Source organism: Ailuropoda melanoleuca, unplaced genomic scaffold, assembly GCF_002007445.2.
Source record: "Ailuropoda melanoleuca isolate Jingjing unplaced genomic scaffold, ASM200744v2 unplaced-scaffold11384, whole genome shotgun sequence".
In the NCBI taxonomy this organism is placed as follows: Eukaryota; Metazoa; Chordata; class Mammalia; order Carnivora; family Ursidae; genus Ailuropoda; species Ailuropoda melanoleuca.
The window spans coordinates 4314134-4331596 of NW_023179820.1; the positions used below are offsets into that span (position 1 = coordinate 4314134).

At 39.7% G+C, this 17463-nt stretch overlaps 1 protein-coding gene across 1 annotated transcript in view; it reads right to left on the bottom strand.

Annotated features, from left to right (window-relative positions):
• The window catches only part of PXDNL (peroxidasin like), a 450026-nt gene that overhangs the window by 66309 nt on the left and 366254 nt on the right, over positions 1 to 17463 (bottom strand). Inside the window, exons 15-17 of the mRNA XM_034650166.1 lie at positions 12746 to 12854; positions 10831 to 10988; positions 7368 to 8871 (exon numbers count right to left, since the gene is read on the bottom strand). Coding sequence (XP_034506057.1) covers positions 7368 to 8871; positions 10831 to 10988; positions 12746 to 12854 — 1771 coding nt within the window. The remainder of the gene's footprint in view (positions 1 to 7367; positions 8872 to 10830; positions 10989 to 12745; positions 12855 to 17463) is intronic.

A 17463-nucleotide genomic window follows, 5' to 3' on the forward strand; every position in this document is an offset into this window, starting at 1 on the left:
GGGGAATCCCCATTGCACACATGTAGTAAGCCCTAGGGGGAAAAGGGATGTGCTAAATAAATTTAGTTGCCAAATAAATATTTGTTAAATCAATGGGAGAAGAGTGTCCAAGGGTGGCTTTAGGAATCTGAGTCCTCTAAAAAATACATGCAGAATTTGGGGTGTGTAGTTTTGTTGTATTTCTCTGCAAAAGAAGGTTCATAGCTGCTAGCAGATTTTTAAATGGTCTAACATGAAATGACTAAGAATCATTGTTTCACAGCAACTGAAATTGCTAACATACTAACCATTCAATAAAGATAAAGGGACAATGTTGATGAAAGGTCCTTTAAGGCAGATACGAATACGGAAGTTGAGAAACATCTAGAAGAATGAGAGCCAGGAATCTAGAGGAAGGAAGACCAAGCCATGAGAAAGGTGATCAACCTCTCTCAGGTGTCAGGACACAGATAGATGGTGCAAGCTGTTGAAAAGGCATCATTGCAGGTACCTCAGGGTGGAAAAAGGGAAGAAACTAAGTGTTTTTGTTTCTTTAATAGTATCAAATGAAACAGCTATGAGATAGGTGCATGCACTAAATATAAATTACTTAATTGGTGAATTGTAAGCTATTCTTTAAAAAAGCTGAGGCAGCTGCACATCCCTGTAATAATGGGAGACAAATAACCTTGTATTTATTAAAGAACAAAAGTAACCATATCCACAAAAAATTCACACATTATATTTTCAAAAGAAGATACAAAAATAGCCATCAAAATGGCCTCTCTCTGTTTGAGAATTTATGTTCACCACTCAATGGATAATTAATCCTCACAATCAACTCATTATATGTTTTGCAAAGAATGAAAAGAAACAGCATGATTTTTTAGAGCAAAAAAAATCCTATAAAAATGAAATGATTCATTTTCATATGGTCTTTAAACAACTCTTTGAAAACTTAAACATTTTTGACAAGAAAGAGAGAAAGGGAAGGAGAGAAGGAAGGAAGAAAGGAAGGAAGGAAAAAGGAAGGAAGGAAGAAAGGAAGGAAGGAGAGAGGGAGGGAAGGAAGGAAGGAAGGAAAGAAGGAAGGAAGGAAGGGGTAAAAGAGAAAAAGAAATTCCAGCAGCTCTTGGTACTGAAGGAAGTAAGAAGCCTGTGCATTTCACAATCCTAGCAAAAGCTGTAGGTCTTTGAGTCCAAGAGAAGTGAAATGAGTACAATAGAAGCCAAATGGTTTGACACTGCTCCTGTCTGCTTCTCCTAGAACTCCTGTTGATCTCCTTTTTATCTGTTCAGGCTCTATCTACGACTTCACTTAGGAAAAAAAGGGTCCATTTCACCCATAAGTCTTAATATCTTTGGAGTGGGATGGGTCAGATGCTAATTCTAGGATTGGATGCTTCCATGCAGGGCAACTCTACAAGCCCTCAAGACCGATGGCTTCTAGTTTCTTTAGCTCTGGTGCCTGCCAAGTCTTTCCTCCATATTTCTTATATCTCAAATGACCTGTCTGCCCTATCAGATGACAGTCTGTCATGAATAACTGCCACTCCTCTGTTAAGACTGAGTTGTTTTTGTTCTGTTTTGTTTCGTTTGAAGTATAGTTAACATGCAATGTTATATTTGTTTCAGGTATACACCACAGTGATTTAACAATTCTGCACATTCCTCAGTGCTCGCCATGATAAGTGTAGTTACCATCTGTCACCAAACAACGTTATTACAATATTATTGACCATATTCCCCACACTGTATTTCTCATTCTCCATGACTTATTTATTTTATGACTGGCAGTTTGTGCTTCTTAATCCCCTTTATTTATTTCACCCACCCTGACAGCCCCCTCTCCTCTGGCAACCATCAGTTTGTTCTCTGTTTAAAAGCGGTTTGCCGGGGGGTGGGGGGGTGGCGCCTGGGTGGCTCAGGCGTTGGGCATCTGCCTTTGGCTCAGGGCGTGATCCCGGATCCCTGGGATCGAGCCCCACATCAGGCCTCTCTGCTGGGAGCCTGCTTCTTCCTCTCCCACTACCCCTGCTTGTGTTCCCTCTCTCGCAGGCTGTCAAATAAATAAACAAAATCTTTAAAAAAAAAAAAAAAAGAGTGGTTTGCAGGGCACCTGGGTGGCTCAGTCATTAAGAGTCTGCCTTTGGCTCAGGGCGTGATCCTGGTGTTCTGGGATCGAGGCCCACATTAGGCTCCCCCTCTGGGAGCCTGCTTCTTCCTCTCCTACTCCCCCTGATTGTGTTACCTCTCTTGCTGGCTATCTGCCTCTCTGTCAAATAAATAAATAAAATCTTTAAAAAAAAATAAATAAGAGTGGTTTGCTTGTTTGTATGCTCAACATCATTCACCAGCCAGGAAATGCAAATCAAAACCACAATGAGATATCACCTCACACCTGTCAGAATGGGTCACATCAAAAAGACAAGAAATAATGTGTTGGTGAGGATGTGGAGAAAAGGGAATCCTGGTACACTGTTGATGGGAATGTAAATTGATGCAGCCACTGTGGAAAATAATATGGAGGACTGAACTTTGACACCACCTTCTTGAAGGAATGCATCCTGATTTCCTAGCTCTAGCTGCCCCACATGTCACATGACAGGGGTATGTGGTTTGTGTGTCCCCCATGCTCCAGGCCCTGAGCTCCTTGAGGAGAATCCCAAGTATCTCACTAATCTTACTGAAATGAACTGAAAACTCACTAAAACAATGTCCCAGTGTGGATTTCTTGTGACAGACCACGTATTACTCATGGCAAAACTGTTGGTCACTGAAGAGGAAAGTTGTACAATGGTTTCCACATGTTGTTCTGGCTTTTTAAAAGCTACCTAAAAGATCCAATGTGAAGGTACAAGAAAATCAGATTTTACTTCTGGGTAGCAAATTGATACAAACCTTCAAAATTAACTGAAGTGAAGAAAATCATTATCTTTGTACACCAGATGTCACATAAAGATGAGGGGATATATTCTGGAATATGAAGATACTATGTGTGAATTAAAACTATTAAAGAGCACCTTCTGAATTATCATTTTATTATATCACATAGTAGTTAACTGAAAAAAAATATGTGATCTTAGATCTAGAAGGATCCCAAGAACTTTTTAGTGAAACATCCTCACTTTATAGGTGAGAGAACAAAAACTAATCTAAAGTCATCCAACTCTGCACAGCTTAATTTGTCTGAACAGAGAGAAGGAACCTGGGCCTCCTGACACCACCTCTCCACTGTCCCCCCACCATTATCCTCTGGGTTTTCTTAGTTTTACACTATCCTATGTAGCCCTTTTCTATGTCCCAAATATTTTTAACTATCACAAAATTTGTACAGGGTACAGCATGTATTACCTATTTTAAACCTCTTCTTCTCTAAGAACCCTCAGTGCTCCCCATTCCTGCCCACACAGATGATGGCTAATGACCCTGGGGTGAGGGGCTCCCGTCCAGGCTGCAGCTGAAGTCTGTTGAGCTGTCAGCTGGGAGTCAGAGGAGTTTACCCACTTGCTTATTACAGTCATACTTGCCATTTGGATTACATAATTTAGTTAAATGTTACATAAAATAATGAAGCCTCTGTGTAAAAGAGGAGAGTACTTACTCCTGTGAAAACCAAATTCAGTGTTTTGGGAAAGGTTGTCAAAGGAGAGTCAAACATCTAAGCCAACTCGTTGCATGTTACGTAACTATGAACTACAGGGGAATGATGGAAGCACGTACAAGGAATCTGCATTCATATCATCACTTCCCTGAAAAATTCCTATTTCCCCTTCCAAACAAACTTACACACACACAAAAGATACAGCCTGGGCATGAGCTTGTGAATTCTAATCAGCAGATCTGTTTCAAATCAGCAATGACAAAAGCAGAACACAGACTTTCACCCCCCCTTGCTGCCCCAAAGCGTAAGTTACAGGACTTAATATGCACTCAAATGTGTGAATTTAGAATACCTAAGGCATGAATATGTGTTATTTTTATGATTTTCTGTTTTGGCCAATTCTTAAGCTGTCCTAATTACCTAAAATATGGAGTTTTTAATGTTCCAAGGCAGTATTTATTTTGTTGATTTAATGATATGCTCTACTTGTTTCCAAATTGGACTCAAGTGGCTTAGAAACAAACTTAAAACTACACTTACAAAATAACACAAAAAAGGAAAAGAAGTAACAAGTAACTGGAGAGAGTAAAGAAATAACTCTAAATCAGCATATTTAAAACCTTGCCACCCTCTTCAGTAAAATCAGCTCCTGACAAACTGTAATCTACAGATTTGAAGACGGAGGCTTTAAACACAACTCCAACTTCTCTATTTTGTGCTCATGGTTGAATGAGTCTGTGGTTGCTGCTTTACAAATTCACTATGAATGCCATGGCAAAATCAGACACCTGACAGCCTAAGAGGAAAGTAACGTAGCTTGGCTTCCTGGCCTCTCCCACCCCACTCATGCTGGTCAGTTCTGCTTCTCCTCAGTCGGAGGCCACGCGCCAGGCTGCACCAAGTTCCCACAGTTAAAACATTGCCCAAAGCAAGGATAAAGACTCCTTGTTGAGGTTTCAGAAGACTCAGTGTTAACATCCCAAATGTATTAAGGGAGCACACAGAAAGCCAGGCATCTGAACACTCAATGTGCAGTGTATGGGCCACTGTCCGTCTCAGAGGCTAGTCATGCCTTGCTCTGGCCACTGGGAGGACGTGGGGAGGACGTGTCCTGCCGCAGAGGGCTCGCATCTATTTTCCAGCCTAATGCTGTGTGCGGCAATGACAAATAGCCTGCTGCATCACACATGAGAGCCAGAGAATTCAGGAGGACTTTGTGAGGGGACAAAGGATGCATTTCTGCTACTCTATAATTGGTGGTGATTTACAAGTTAGCTGCAAATTGAGAAGTGGGACCCAATGAGTTGCAAAGCAAGACTTGCCCCCAGGTTTATTCAATGTAGACAATGTGCTTACAGGAAACATTTAAAATAACGATAGTGTTGCACAGACTGCCAAAAGCCTATCTACACTGTCTTCTTGCTTCACCTGGATTATTCCAGAAACCATGGAATTCCTTACTGCTAGCTTCTCCTTCTCCCAGGACACCTTGTGCAGGTTAGCATTTCACAGAAAAGTCTCTCCTCAAGTCAATCTCCTGCCTTAAACACAGGATGAAGATCAAACTCCCTTGCATGGCATGCAAGGCCCTTTAAAACTTCCTCTTATCACATTTCTACCCCCTCCTGCCATGCAGCCCCACACCTTCCTGCTTCCTTCCCTCTCCCTGGGATACGGCCTGCTGTTCCCACTTCATTCAACTTACCACACTCAGAAAATTCCAAGAGCAGATCAAATGGCATCTTTTTTTTTTTAAAGATTTTATTTATTCGACAGAGATAGAGACAGCCAGCGAGAGAGGGAACACAAGTAGGGGGAGTGGGAGAGGAAGAAGCAGGCTCATAGCGGAGGAACCTGATGTGGGGCTCGATCCCATAACGCCGGGATCATGCCCTGAGCCGAAGGCAGACGCTTAACTACTGTGCCACCCAGGCGCCCTTCAAATGGCATCTTTTATCAGTAGCTTGCTGTGACTCTTATGTACCTTCCATTTCCCATAACATTCAATTCCCATAACATTCAATTCCCATCTCTATGACAGCCCTTTCCACACAGATTACAACCTGCTTCCTGCCCTCCTTGCATGCTGTCTGGCTCTCCAGAATGCTATTTCCTTCATCTCGGGTCTGAGTGCCTAGCGTGGGCTGGATCAGAGCAATCTAATAATGATGCTGACAACCAAAATGATAAAGTTATAATAAATCTATCCACAGGTAACAATTATTGATTACCTATGATGCACCAGAACTGAACCAGGTATTTGATGCATTCTATAAAATTTCTTCTTCGAACAACTCCGAGAAGGAGGCGGTGTTTTCTCATTTTATAGCTATTCTGAGATTTAAAACTGTTTAAATACTTTTCACAAGCTCTCAGCTCTAATAGGTGGTAGAATAGAGATTTAAACCAGGTCTCTATGAATCCAAAGTCAATGTTCTTGAAAATTCAATCTGCACGATACTCTGGTTTGCTCTACATATATTACACATTTTCTTAGTCTAATAGTCTACATAAGTATGAAACAAATTCTAGTGGCATAAAAACATTCATACCCTTCATTTTACCAAAAAAGGGCCTAATGTTGACAATTAGCTCCATAATTTGCAGTTTTAAGCTTCTCTGAAAGATTTCACTTTAATATACCATAAGCTGTTAGTAAACATGTTAGTCTTCTATATTTAGCCAAAACTTCTTAATAAAACATTTCTCTAATTTTTTTTTAAAGATTTTATTTATTTATTCGACAGAGATAGAGACAGCCAGTGAGAGAGGGAACACAAGCAGGGGGAGTGGGAGAGGAAGAAGCAGGCTCATAGCTGAAGAGCCTGATGTGGGGCTCGATCCCATAACGCCGGGATCATGCCCTGAGCCGAAGGCAGACGCTTAACCGCTGTGCCACCCAGGCGCCCCAAACATTTCTTTAATTTTTAAAAAATATTTTGGAGGGCGAAGGGTGGTGAGCATGAAAAACAGGTAGAGCTGTTTGCTGAAAAAATCTTATACTTGTAAGTTAAAAGGAAATTTGAATCTCACTTATAGAGAATATAATATTAATACTATTATTACTTTACTGAAAAGCACTAATGATGTAGTGAATAAGCCTCGACTTACATTCTGATGATACATTTAGAATTATTTTTTCTGGGGCACCTGGGTGGCACAGCGGTTGGGCGTCTGCCTTCGGCTCAGGGCGTGATCCTGGCATTACGGGATCGAGCCCCACATCAGGCTCCTCTGCTATCAGGCTCCTCCTTCCTCTCCCACTCCCCCTGCTTGTGTTCCCTCTCTCACTGGCTGTCTCTATCTCTGTTGGATAAATAAATAAAATCTTTAAAAAAAAAGAATTATTTTTTCTTTTGACAAAAACTAATGTCTGTTTTCGTTTCACTACTTTGCTCTGCCTAGGAAAGGCAATGTGGTAGACCATTTTATTACAAGGCCTTACATTCGAACTGTGACCTTATCATATCAATAAAAAGGCCTTGATTGGATTACCACAGAGCAGGAATGCATGAGACATGCCAACCTCTCCTAGTTGAGATGTACTAGCAAGTACTAGCAAGGATGCAGCAATATTTACATTTACAAAGGAAGTGGGAGGACAAAAGGGTTTACTGCTTAGTCTCTAGAAAGTCTTCCTTTAATATTTGACTTCTCCCACAATAACAATTATTAAAAGTTCTGCAATTACATCCCCAGGCAACCACATCCATCCACGCAAAATGTCTAACACTTCTCCGTCTCCCAAGAAATATATAAATCTAAGCAACATTTGCACACTTACTTTTTCAGTTTTTGTCGAATCTCTGAATCTTTAATCTCGTTTTGAAGATCCTGAAAATTTTCAACAGAAGTCAAATTGCAGAAAACTCTGAAGTCAGTGTACGGAGGGATCCCGTGGTCTCGCCCCCTTTGAATGTTGATGGCGGCCAAATCCAGGGCCACAGAGTGGGCGGTGGAGAACAGCTTCTCGGTCAGCTCTAAACTGAGCAGTTGGGAGGGCACCCGCAATTTAGCGGCCACACCAAATAGCCCACGAAGGAGTGGATCTATCCCACCTTCCTCAATTATTCTGGAGGGTGAAAAGAAAGCTTTATCGAGTGGAAGGTGGCCTTCGGGGATTTCTCCGAAAGTGTCATTCAGTCGATAAAGAATAGGATTGATTAAGGTGTGGCCAAATCTGAAGGCTGCAGTAGCAAAAGAGTTAATGATCCCTGCATTCACGTTGGGGTTGTAGCCCTGGTAATTCTGCAGCATCTTCATGCCAGGTTCCCCCAGAATCTTGGGCAGCCAGTGGCTGTAGGTGATGTGCTGTAGCTGAGCGCCCACGATCTTCCTGGCCTCATGATAAAGGGTGTCTCCGTCCCAGTGGGGGTTCAGGGCAGACAGCTCTGTGGCGACCCTATTGTGTTCCCGAAACCACAAGGTGTGCATGGCTGTGAGGGCCAGCTGCTCGTTGGCCCTGTGGTCCCCCGCCAGGAAACAGGGGCTGCGGCTGCCCTGCTCCGACCTTGTGCACTCGGTGGGTGGGCCCACAGAAAAGGGCAGTAAGGGCTTTCCGGATGGGACCCACAGCAAGCCTGTCCTCAGAAGTCCCCGGGGCTCTGAGTAGTCTCGGAGAATTTGGGATTCCCGCTCCGAACTCCCATAGACATTAGAGGCATCTATATAGGCTGTGAGCTGGTTAATCTGTTCTCTTGCGTAGACTGAATTCATCACCAAGGAGGTCATGCCGCTGCCACACACGGGGCTGGAGCGCGCAAAGAACATGCACGGGGCTCGGATCCCTCGGGGGTCAGTGTCAGGAATGATGATGGGGAAGCAAGGAGGATCATTCGTACACACGGAGCTACAAGACTGCCCATCAGAGAAGCGGGATGTGCTCAAAGCAGGCACTGTGTGGTCCAGATCGTGGTCTAAAAATTGGCCCCACTGCATGAGCATGTGTGTGTATTGATGGTCAGGGGTGACCGTGGCTGTGGCCGCCATCTCCGTGGAGACCAGCCTGGGCGGTGGGAGGGAATACCCGCCTGACAGGGCATGAAGGCCGACCCCACGCGGCAGGTTGAAGCCGTTCTCGTAGGCAGGCTTCAGGATGCGCTCAAAGGCAGTCAGGGATGCACCCCACATGGGGTGCTGCAGGTTGTTGCACGTTCCATCCTGGGCTCGGTATTTCTGATGGAAACACATGTCAGAGCAGTTGGGCACCTGCCTGTGGGCCGTACATCCAGATAAATTGGCGATGAGGCTAAGGTAGTGTGGGGACACCAAGTCATTGTAGCGGAATTCTGAAACCCAGAGCAGGGAAGACAATGAAGAGAGTTGTCCTTGAGATGGAGTGACTGGGGGGACCTCAAGCCCAGGTGTCCTAGGGAAAGGCCACTCTAGGCTGGCAGAAATCTTTCCTACATCCAGCAACATTTCATTACTACACAACAAAAAGTCCTAATTAAAATGGTGGCAGGGGGCCTTAGCGATGCCTTTCTTATGAGCAATGACTAACTGCTCAAACTAACAGAAAAGGAGACATGTCCCAGTTCCTATCAAACTCCTAGTTCTGTGACTTTACTAATATAATGTTGGTAAGGATTTGCTAAGTCCTCATCACAAGATTGTATCTTTTTTTTTTCCATTTCACAATTCTTTCTTTCAGGCTTTATGTTCCTAGAAGACAGGGTCTAAGATGTGCTAGTGTGGATGGTGTGTATATTAACCTGCATGATAGTTGATATGAAGGGATTAAGCAGTAACTTTCAAACTACCACAAACTGTCATTGCCCAGGGAATGTGCAATTCAACCTGGAGGTGTTTTGGAACCACTCTTTTAACAGAGCTTAAAACTGCAGCGTAATCCTAAATCTGCAAAGACTATTCACTAAGTCCTGCTTGCTAAGAGTTATTATCCCTACTTAATCATCAGAAACTGGCTAATGATACCAGAACCATTTGTCCTTTATCTGTGTAAGCTGGTCTCTGGCTGGACCCTGAGATATCTTAATCTTGGATAGATACAATAATCTTCCTGTATATAAAGACATGGATCCTGGGTCCACTTTTAGGGCAGACTGATCCTGGAGGGGGGAAAAAAGTCCTTTAACTTTACAAATAATAAAAGAGAGGTAGAACAACACAATGTTTTTTTTTTCCTTGAGAAAATTTGTTAAAGCTCTTGAATATTTTAGTTGAGAATATGTACTCAGTTTGGTGATGAACATCATGAACAACGGATATATATTTTAGCAAAGTTAAATCTCTGTAGGTATTGATCGCTTATTCTCTAGTTATGAATTTAGACTAAGTTATTCTTGAAAATTGTTTTTCCAATAGATAGGTGTGAGAAGAGAACTCAAAGGCCCTTTGTCCTGACCTGGAGCTGGGCTTTTTGTAGACCTGACCACAGCTAACTGATCCCTAGTAAGACAGAATTAAACAGCCAGAAATTTGATTCAAGTGGTAATATGGACTATATGGAAATTTCACTTGGATATTTTAGTTAAGGAAACTCTGAAACCCAAGACATAATGGATCATGAGGAGCTATTAAATAGAGCTTTTTGAGTAATTGTGTGGGGCACCTAAGGGGTGAGCCATGCACAGAAAAGCCTTGTGTGCCATATCATGGTTTATTTTCTGAAGGTGAGTAAAGAAAGGGTAAACCTCTAGAAGTTGCTGTTGTGCTCGCAGAACAAAGAGTGTATAGCAAAGGATCGCATTTTTACTTCACTTTAAAGAAAAAGACTTAGAAAATCTGAAAGATTTCTATATCATTCTCATTTGACATTTACTAAATAAACGCCTGGTTTTGGAAAAAAAAACATGAGAACTTTAGTATAGCAACAACAACAAAAAAGATTAGGAGAGATACATATGTTATAGGTAAAGGAAGGAATTCAAATAAATTCACTGAATGATTTAGGTGATTCCAATAACAAGGAGAGGAACATTACCCTGGGAATAAAGCTTTTTCATAGGAAGGAGTAATATATTTTGGATTCAAAAAGTAAGTTCGCCTAAAATGGGCCCCCTAGATTTACTAGACATATATAGCTGCTAGAAGTTGACAGGTTTGAATACATCTTTCTCATCCTTTCTTTTGAATTACAGTTCCTACGAGAAGCATCTGCATTTATTTGGTAAAGTGGTAAATTAATTTCTACATCATATGGTGTTTTGGAGATTAAAAGCTGAGGGGTGATCAGTTTTGCTACTGACAGTAGGCTGAGAATAGGATGCCTCCCAGAAGCTGACCTCTGCCCTCCAAATCAACAGTGAGCCCCTGCTTCACGTGTTCCTGGATCAGCAGAAGTGTGTGCTCAAAAATCTCCCCAGCTCTTGCTGTCTCCACGGTAAAGGGGTCATGCGGATAACGAAACCGAGCCAGCAGATCACTGGGGGTGCAAGGTTTTCTGCAAATGACAAAAGACAAGACTGTTCACAAGGCAAAACTTCAGAATCCATGAATCTCACTGTGCATTTAAGAATACATTTTCCAAACAATCAAGAACAAGAAAAGCTTCACCACCAGAAAATAGGTTTCAGAGGGGGAGCTGAGAGTTCTTTTCATATGTTGTTAATGAGTGAATCCCAAATGCCAGTGACAGTGCTGAACTTAAAAGATACATTTTTAATGAATCAATGATTTAAAGAACAGCTTTCTCTAAAAGGCAACATCTATGGTGAAAGTCATAAACTTGTGAGGTCCGACCATAGGTCCTAGGGGGCTCATTAAACCCTCTGAAACAGTGTGCAAAACACTGTTTTGGGATGTTGGCACTGTCTGTCTTCTCTTTCCTCAAATGTAACTGCCTGGAAATTCACACTCACCTTTAAAACCCTGCTCAGGCATTGCTCTTCCCATAAAGTTTCCCTGGTAACTCTGACGAGCTACCACACTCTCAATTACTTCTATACACTCACTCACATACGTCTATTACATACACAACAAGATGTGCTCAAATTGTTGACATATTGTCTCTTCTACCACAGAAAGACTGTGTCAGGGATGAAATGGTGCCTTATTCATCTTTATATTCCATGTACCAAGCCTACCAACCAGCACCCGGTAGTGGTTTATACGCACTGGAGAATTGAACTAAATAAGTTAAAAGAATATTAGTCACTGAGAATGTGAAACTGTTTTAGAGATTTGAGCTGCCTAAGGCATGTCTGGTCCTCTACATCTGAAATCTTAATAACTTTATATCATAGAACAATAGTAATGATATTAATAGCTCACTTTAATTAGGCCCTTTCTATGTGACACTGTTGAGACACTTCATCTGTACTAGCATTCAATCTTCCTAGCAGATACGTCCATGAAACAGAGCCTATTGTTATCCCCATTTTACAGGCAAGAAGTGTGAGGTACTAAGATGCTTAGTTACTTGCCCAAGGTCACCCAGATAGAAAGTGATGAAGTGAGGAATCACAATAAGAATATAAATTAGCTGTATGGCTCTAGAACACAAGTCCATGATCAGCAAGCCATGCTGTTTGTGGGTATGCAGGGAACAGAGCTTTGCTTGATTATGGCAATATAGATATTCCTTTTAGATCAACAGCTGCAAAGACTAGGTATATACTTTACTTGGCTTTAAAGACAACAATCATGTTTTTCTTTTCAACAATCTAAACAATCATGTTTAATACATTCAGGTGATGCAAAGCATCCCACGTATCTCCATCAGGACTGATGGGGACTCGGTACAACCTGAAAGCTTCACTACTCCAAAGATGGTCTGATTCAGATGAAAATAGCCAAAATACCACGTATCCTACACAAAACTTTCACCTGTGAACTCTCAGTTTATGACCAGATGTGTTCAACGTGACAATCACTCTCAATTCCTGGGTTGGCAGGAGCACTGGGTCTGACACTGGAGGATGCTGACCTAACGGAGCCTGATACCTATTGTGGGACCATAAAGAGTGGGTCTGTGATGTAAATTTATGCCATTTAGATTCCGTGGGGAGCAAGTTTCATTATGAGACTGAGCTGGCAATGGTGGCTAGCCCAGAGCGTGATAACATGCACACAGACTGAAGAAAACACCCGCTTTTGGCAATCTTATGCACTATGCCTGCTGTGATTTATGGAGATTATAAAAACCAAGTAGAACTGAAGTGAAAACAATTTTGTAATCAAAATAAAATAAATTCTTACTGTGAAAACAAACGTCTTCGTGTGGAGTTAATTGCACTGTCAACCCTCTGTAGAGCATCAAGAATGGATGATTCGACAAAGTCGTCTCCAGCTTGTCTACCCTGTATTGCTTTGAAAATCAATTCCATGATTAAAAGTATCAAACAGACCTTGAAGTTAGGAATGATCTCATATAAATGGCATTACAAAAACTTCCAAGACAATAAAAATGTTATACAGTGTCCACATGATACTGTCCATTGCAGAAGAGTAGGTAATTATCCCGAAGCAAAGCTTCCAGCAACAATAACAGCATTATTTAGGGATCTAACGCATTCCAAAAATCTAGTAAAGCTATGTGAAATATTTCCTTTTTTACAACACTGACTCATATGGAATTCAACTGTGTTGGTAATTTGTCATTTTCAGAAAGGTATGAAATGCCTATCTCTTCAGCCACCTTGCTTTAATGTTAAACATTAAAATGAAGTAAATATTATCACATCCCTATGGACATTTCTTAAAACAAAAATTGAACTCTCAGTAAGATTTCAGTGAAAAATAATTCATGTGGTTTCTATAGCTCTTTGGTGCATGAGAATCCTATCAAGTTGAATATTATAGACAAAGAAAGCTTTCCATTTAGAGTTGATAATCTTCAACATATTAAATCTTCTCCAGATGATGGTTTGAGAAGTTTAAGGTAAAGGAAAAAAAATGCTAATAAAAATGATCATGGATATTAAAAACTCATATAAGAAAAATAATCAAGCATATCTAGTTCATTTTTGAAAATATTAAAAGTATAATAAGAATTTATATGACATAGGGATGCCTGGGTAGTGCAGTGGTTAAGCATCTGCCTTCGGCTCAGGGCATGATCCCAGCGTTCTGGGTTCGAGCCCCACATCAGGCTCCTCCGCTGGGAGCCTGCTTCTTCCTCTCCCACTCCCCCTGCTTGTGTTCCCTCTCTCGCTGGCTGTCTCTGTCAAATAAATAAATAAAATCTTTAAAAAAAAAGAATTTATATGACATGATTAAAGCAATAACTTCTTAGCACTGTTGAATATTGAACACAAGAGTAAGTATAGCCCCAAAAATTGAATTTGAAAATAATGTCATTAAGGAGATATTAAAAAATAGAAAATTTAAATAAAAATAGGAAGGTGTGTGGATTACATATTATCACTCATATATCAATAATATATAATACAATATAATATTAAAATATTATATATGTATATAAGTATATCTATGTTTATGTATTTTGCAATAGATGAATGCAAATAGCATTCCACACCTGGTTGTTATAAAAAAAATTCCTTTATATTATGACAATGTATACATACTAGATTGGTTCCTCATTCTAAAAAGATCACCAACATAAAAAATGTCAAGAAAAAATACCAGTGATACAGTATTATAAGAAAACCAGTAAAATCAGGTCTCTGCTGAAAGATATTCTTGATAAACTAGATTATAGGCAGTAGTTATGAGTTAGAGGCTATACTGTCAATTCAATTCAGTCCTTATCATGACCACAATATTAAAGTTCCAGATGGTCAGTTTTACCTTTTATACTTCAAAAATCACATTGGATTAACTACACATTAACTTATGATAATTGAAAGAATACAAAGATAAACTGATTAATCTGATTACATGAAATTAATAATTTCCATTCAAGGAAAGACATAAAAAAGCAAAAAGTCATAGACAAATAACATAATAGGTAACATATCTGTAATTTCTAAATCTGACACAGAATTAATATTCTATTTCATTCAAGGAATTCCTGTAATGCATTAAGAAAAAATATATACAGGCAAGTTAAAAAAGAGGAAACCCCAAAAGTTATTAAGTATATGACAGATGTTGAAAACCACTTGAAACCTCAGAAATAAAATTTAAAATATCAATGAACTGCAATTTTATGCTTATTGTATAAAAATAAAAAAGCTGATAACTGCCAAGTTTTGGCAGGGATGAGTAGACACAGGTAGGCTGGTAAGAATGTAGAATTGATGCTCCTATTTCCAAGATTTTGTTTAGGGATACGTATACTTTTTATTTTGTTTTTACTTAGTGAAGTGACATATGTGCACACCCCCTCACACAGCAATCTGATTCCCACATATATATCTAGAGAAATTCTCATGCAAGTCTGTAAGGGGTATAATGAGAATGTTCATTGCAACTTTGTATGGAATGAATTAGGGAAAATTGTCAGCAATGGAAGTGTGGGTGAGAAAAATGTGGTGGATGTACAGTATGAAATATCATGCAGCAGTTAGAATTGGCTGGGTGAACACATTCATGGATGCTAAAAAAGAGTGCTTTATGTTAAATTAGAATGCTGAAAGAGAACCATAAAATGATTTAATTAAATATATAAAAAATGCATTATAGTTACATAACATAGTGAGCATGGTGGGAGTGGCGTATTGTCTTATAAGGGGATGGATTAATTAATCAACCGATTAAGCAATCAGTAAATATAATTGCAATGATTATGAGAAAACCTAATATTTTCATACACCTAACATGATATACCTTGTGATAGTTCAAAAATAAGTCAGTAGGAATGAGCCTATTGCATTTGTTACTTTTACTTGGAAATAAAGGAACTGAGATCAATCAAATCAATCTGTGCTGGCCTGTAGGCTCACAAGATGTCAGCCGCCTCTCTATTGTTCCCCTTTTAGTCCTTCACTTGTGAAACTCAAGTGTAGAGAGTGGCTTCAATGCTGCTTTCTTACTTGTGACAATTACTGTCATTGGACCCCTGCACCTGTGTGCATAATATGCGATCAAAGGTCTATCAAAGGTTGTGTGTAGGACTGAGTGATCACACAGCAGACAATGCAGGCAAACTCGAAAGGCTGTTCACTGTGGCAGACAGAACTTGGAAGGGATATTTAAATTTTGGGAAAGCATCAATTAACATGTTCATCTGAATTTTATTTGTTTGATAATTTTGCTTTTATTCTGTTCATAAAATAGTTTTGTTATCATGGTTGTATAATATTTATAAGCATAAGGAATTTTACAACAGCTATTCTTCACCTTTTGACTCATTCATAACGTGGAAATAGTAAGATTTATTCAACATACAGCTGAGCCAAACATATAGTTGAGCCAAATATTAAATTAAAAAGACATGCAAAATCCTTTGAAAACATGTCGCAATGCAAATATAAGGTGCCTTTTAGTGATTATTAGGTTCTAAACCCCTAAGTAATCCATATCCTCACATAATTATTGATTGCTACCGTGTTGTCCTGTCATTTGTTCAATTTGACCTGCTTTTTCTCTTTGTTAATAAGAAACCAACACGTGTGGAGTTGTGAAAAGAAAAGGAAAATATCAAGAAAGGTAGCATAATATGTAAACATTGAAATAATTAAATTTTGATGTGCACAAATAGAAAACACATAAAAGTTGTTTGTTCACAGATTATTAAAAGTACATTAAATATGTAGTATGTTCACACAGAAAATAATGTGGTAACGAGAACTCTTTCTTGCTTATATCGTTTCAATTATGAATTTTTTAAGGTTTCATAGTTTTATGGTAAAATAAACTAACCTTTTTATTATTCATTCAGTCCTAGCATTGCTTTATTTGGTGTGGTACAAATTGCAAAAAGATTTCCATAAATGTTTCCAGAAGAGCACTGTATTATGCAAAGCGAATTCAGTTTATTGGGGCACATTAGAATCAAACAACACTGTTAATATTTTATGTCTTAAAAACTACCTCTATTAATGTTTGGGGATAGAATGATCAGAAAACTCTGAGTATATTCTCCATTTTTATGCAAAATTTTGCAGAGGGGGTGGAAGAACTAGATCATTTTCCTTTGTCAAGTCTTGGAGTTAAAAAAGGAGAAAAAGCCTCAGTAGGGTTATGAAATTAAGCACGTTTAAAGTTGTCTGATGAACGTCTCCTTTCAGTTCTGTACATGTATCTGTAAATTTGATTCCTTTCAGGAAAGGGGAGCTTAAGTGTAACGGCCCACCAACTGCTGTGTGCCTGCCTTGTCAGAGCACTGCCCAGATGGGGGAGAACAGAAGTCAGGGAGGAAGGGGGCAGACGGGGCAGAGCCCGAGGAGGGACACTGATGCAGAACACTTGAACCCCCGCCCTCAACTCTCATCACAAAATACCTAGACCTCAATAAAACCCAAGTTTCTTTCACAACTGAGTATTCTTTATCTCCCCTTGATTCCTGGAGAAAAGTAGCCAGATAATGTAACTATCACAATTAAATCGGCCTTACCACATGAAATTTTCCCCTAAAGAGAACAACAGACCACCACTGACACCGGAGAGGGCCGTCCTAGGAAACTGGACACTCCCACAGCATACAAATGGATATTAATGACTGCCTCTGTGAGATAATTTTCTTTGAATAGCAACAAGGCTGTCTTACTCATCATTTTGCATTATTAGGTATGTAAATGGTTCACTGTCTTGCAAGCTCCACTGTTTTTTTCCACAGACTGGAAAGGTAAGACACTAACTACATTTTTTTTTGGTCTTAAGAATTGAGATAGCCTCTTATTTTGATTATTTGCTTTCCTTATAATTTCATGACAATCCAAACACTACTATACTAAAAATCTGTTCTTGAAATTTAATGCTAATTTTTTTGAAACATATGGCTTATCTCAGGATAGACATATGTGTTCAGTATAGATTTTACGTGTAAATAGATGGGAAATATATTCAGTATG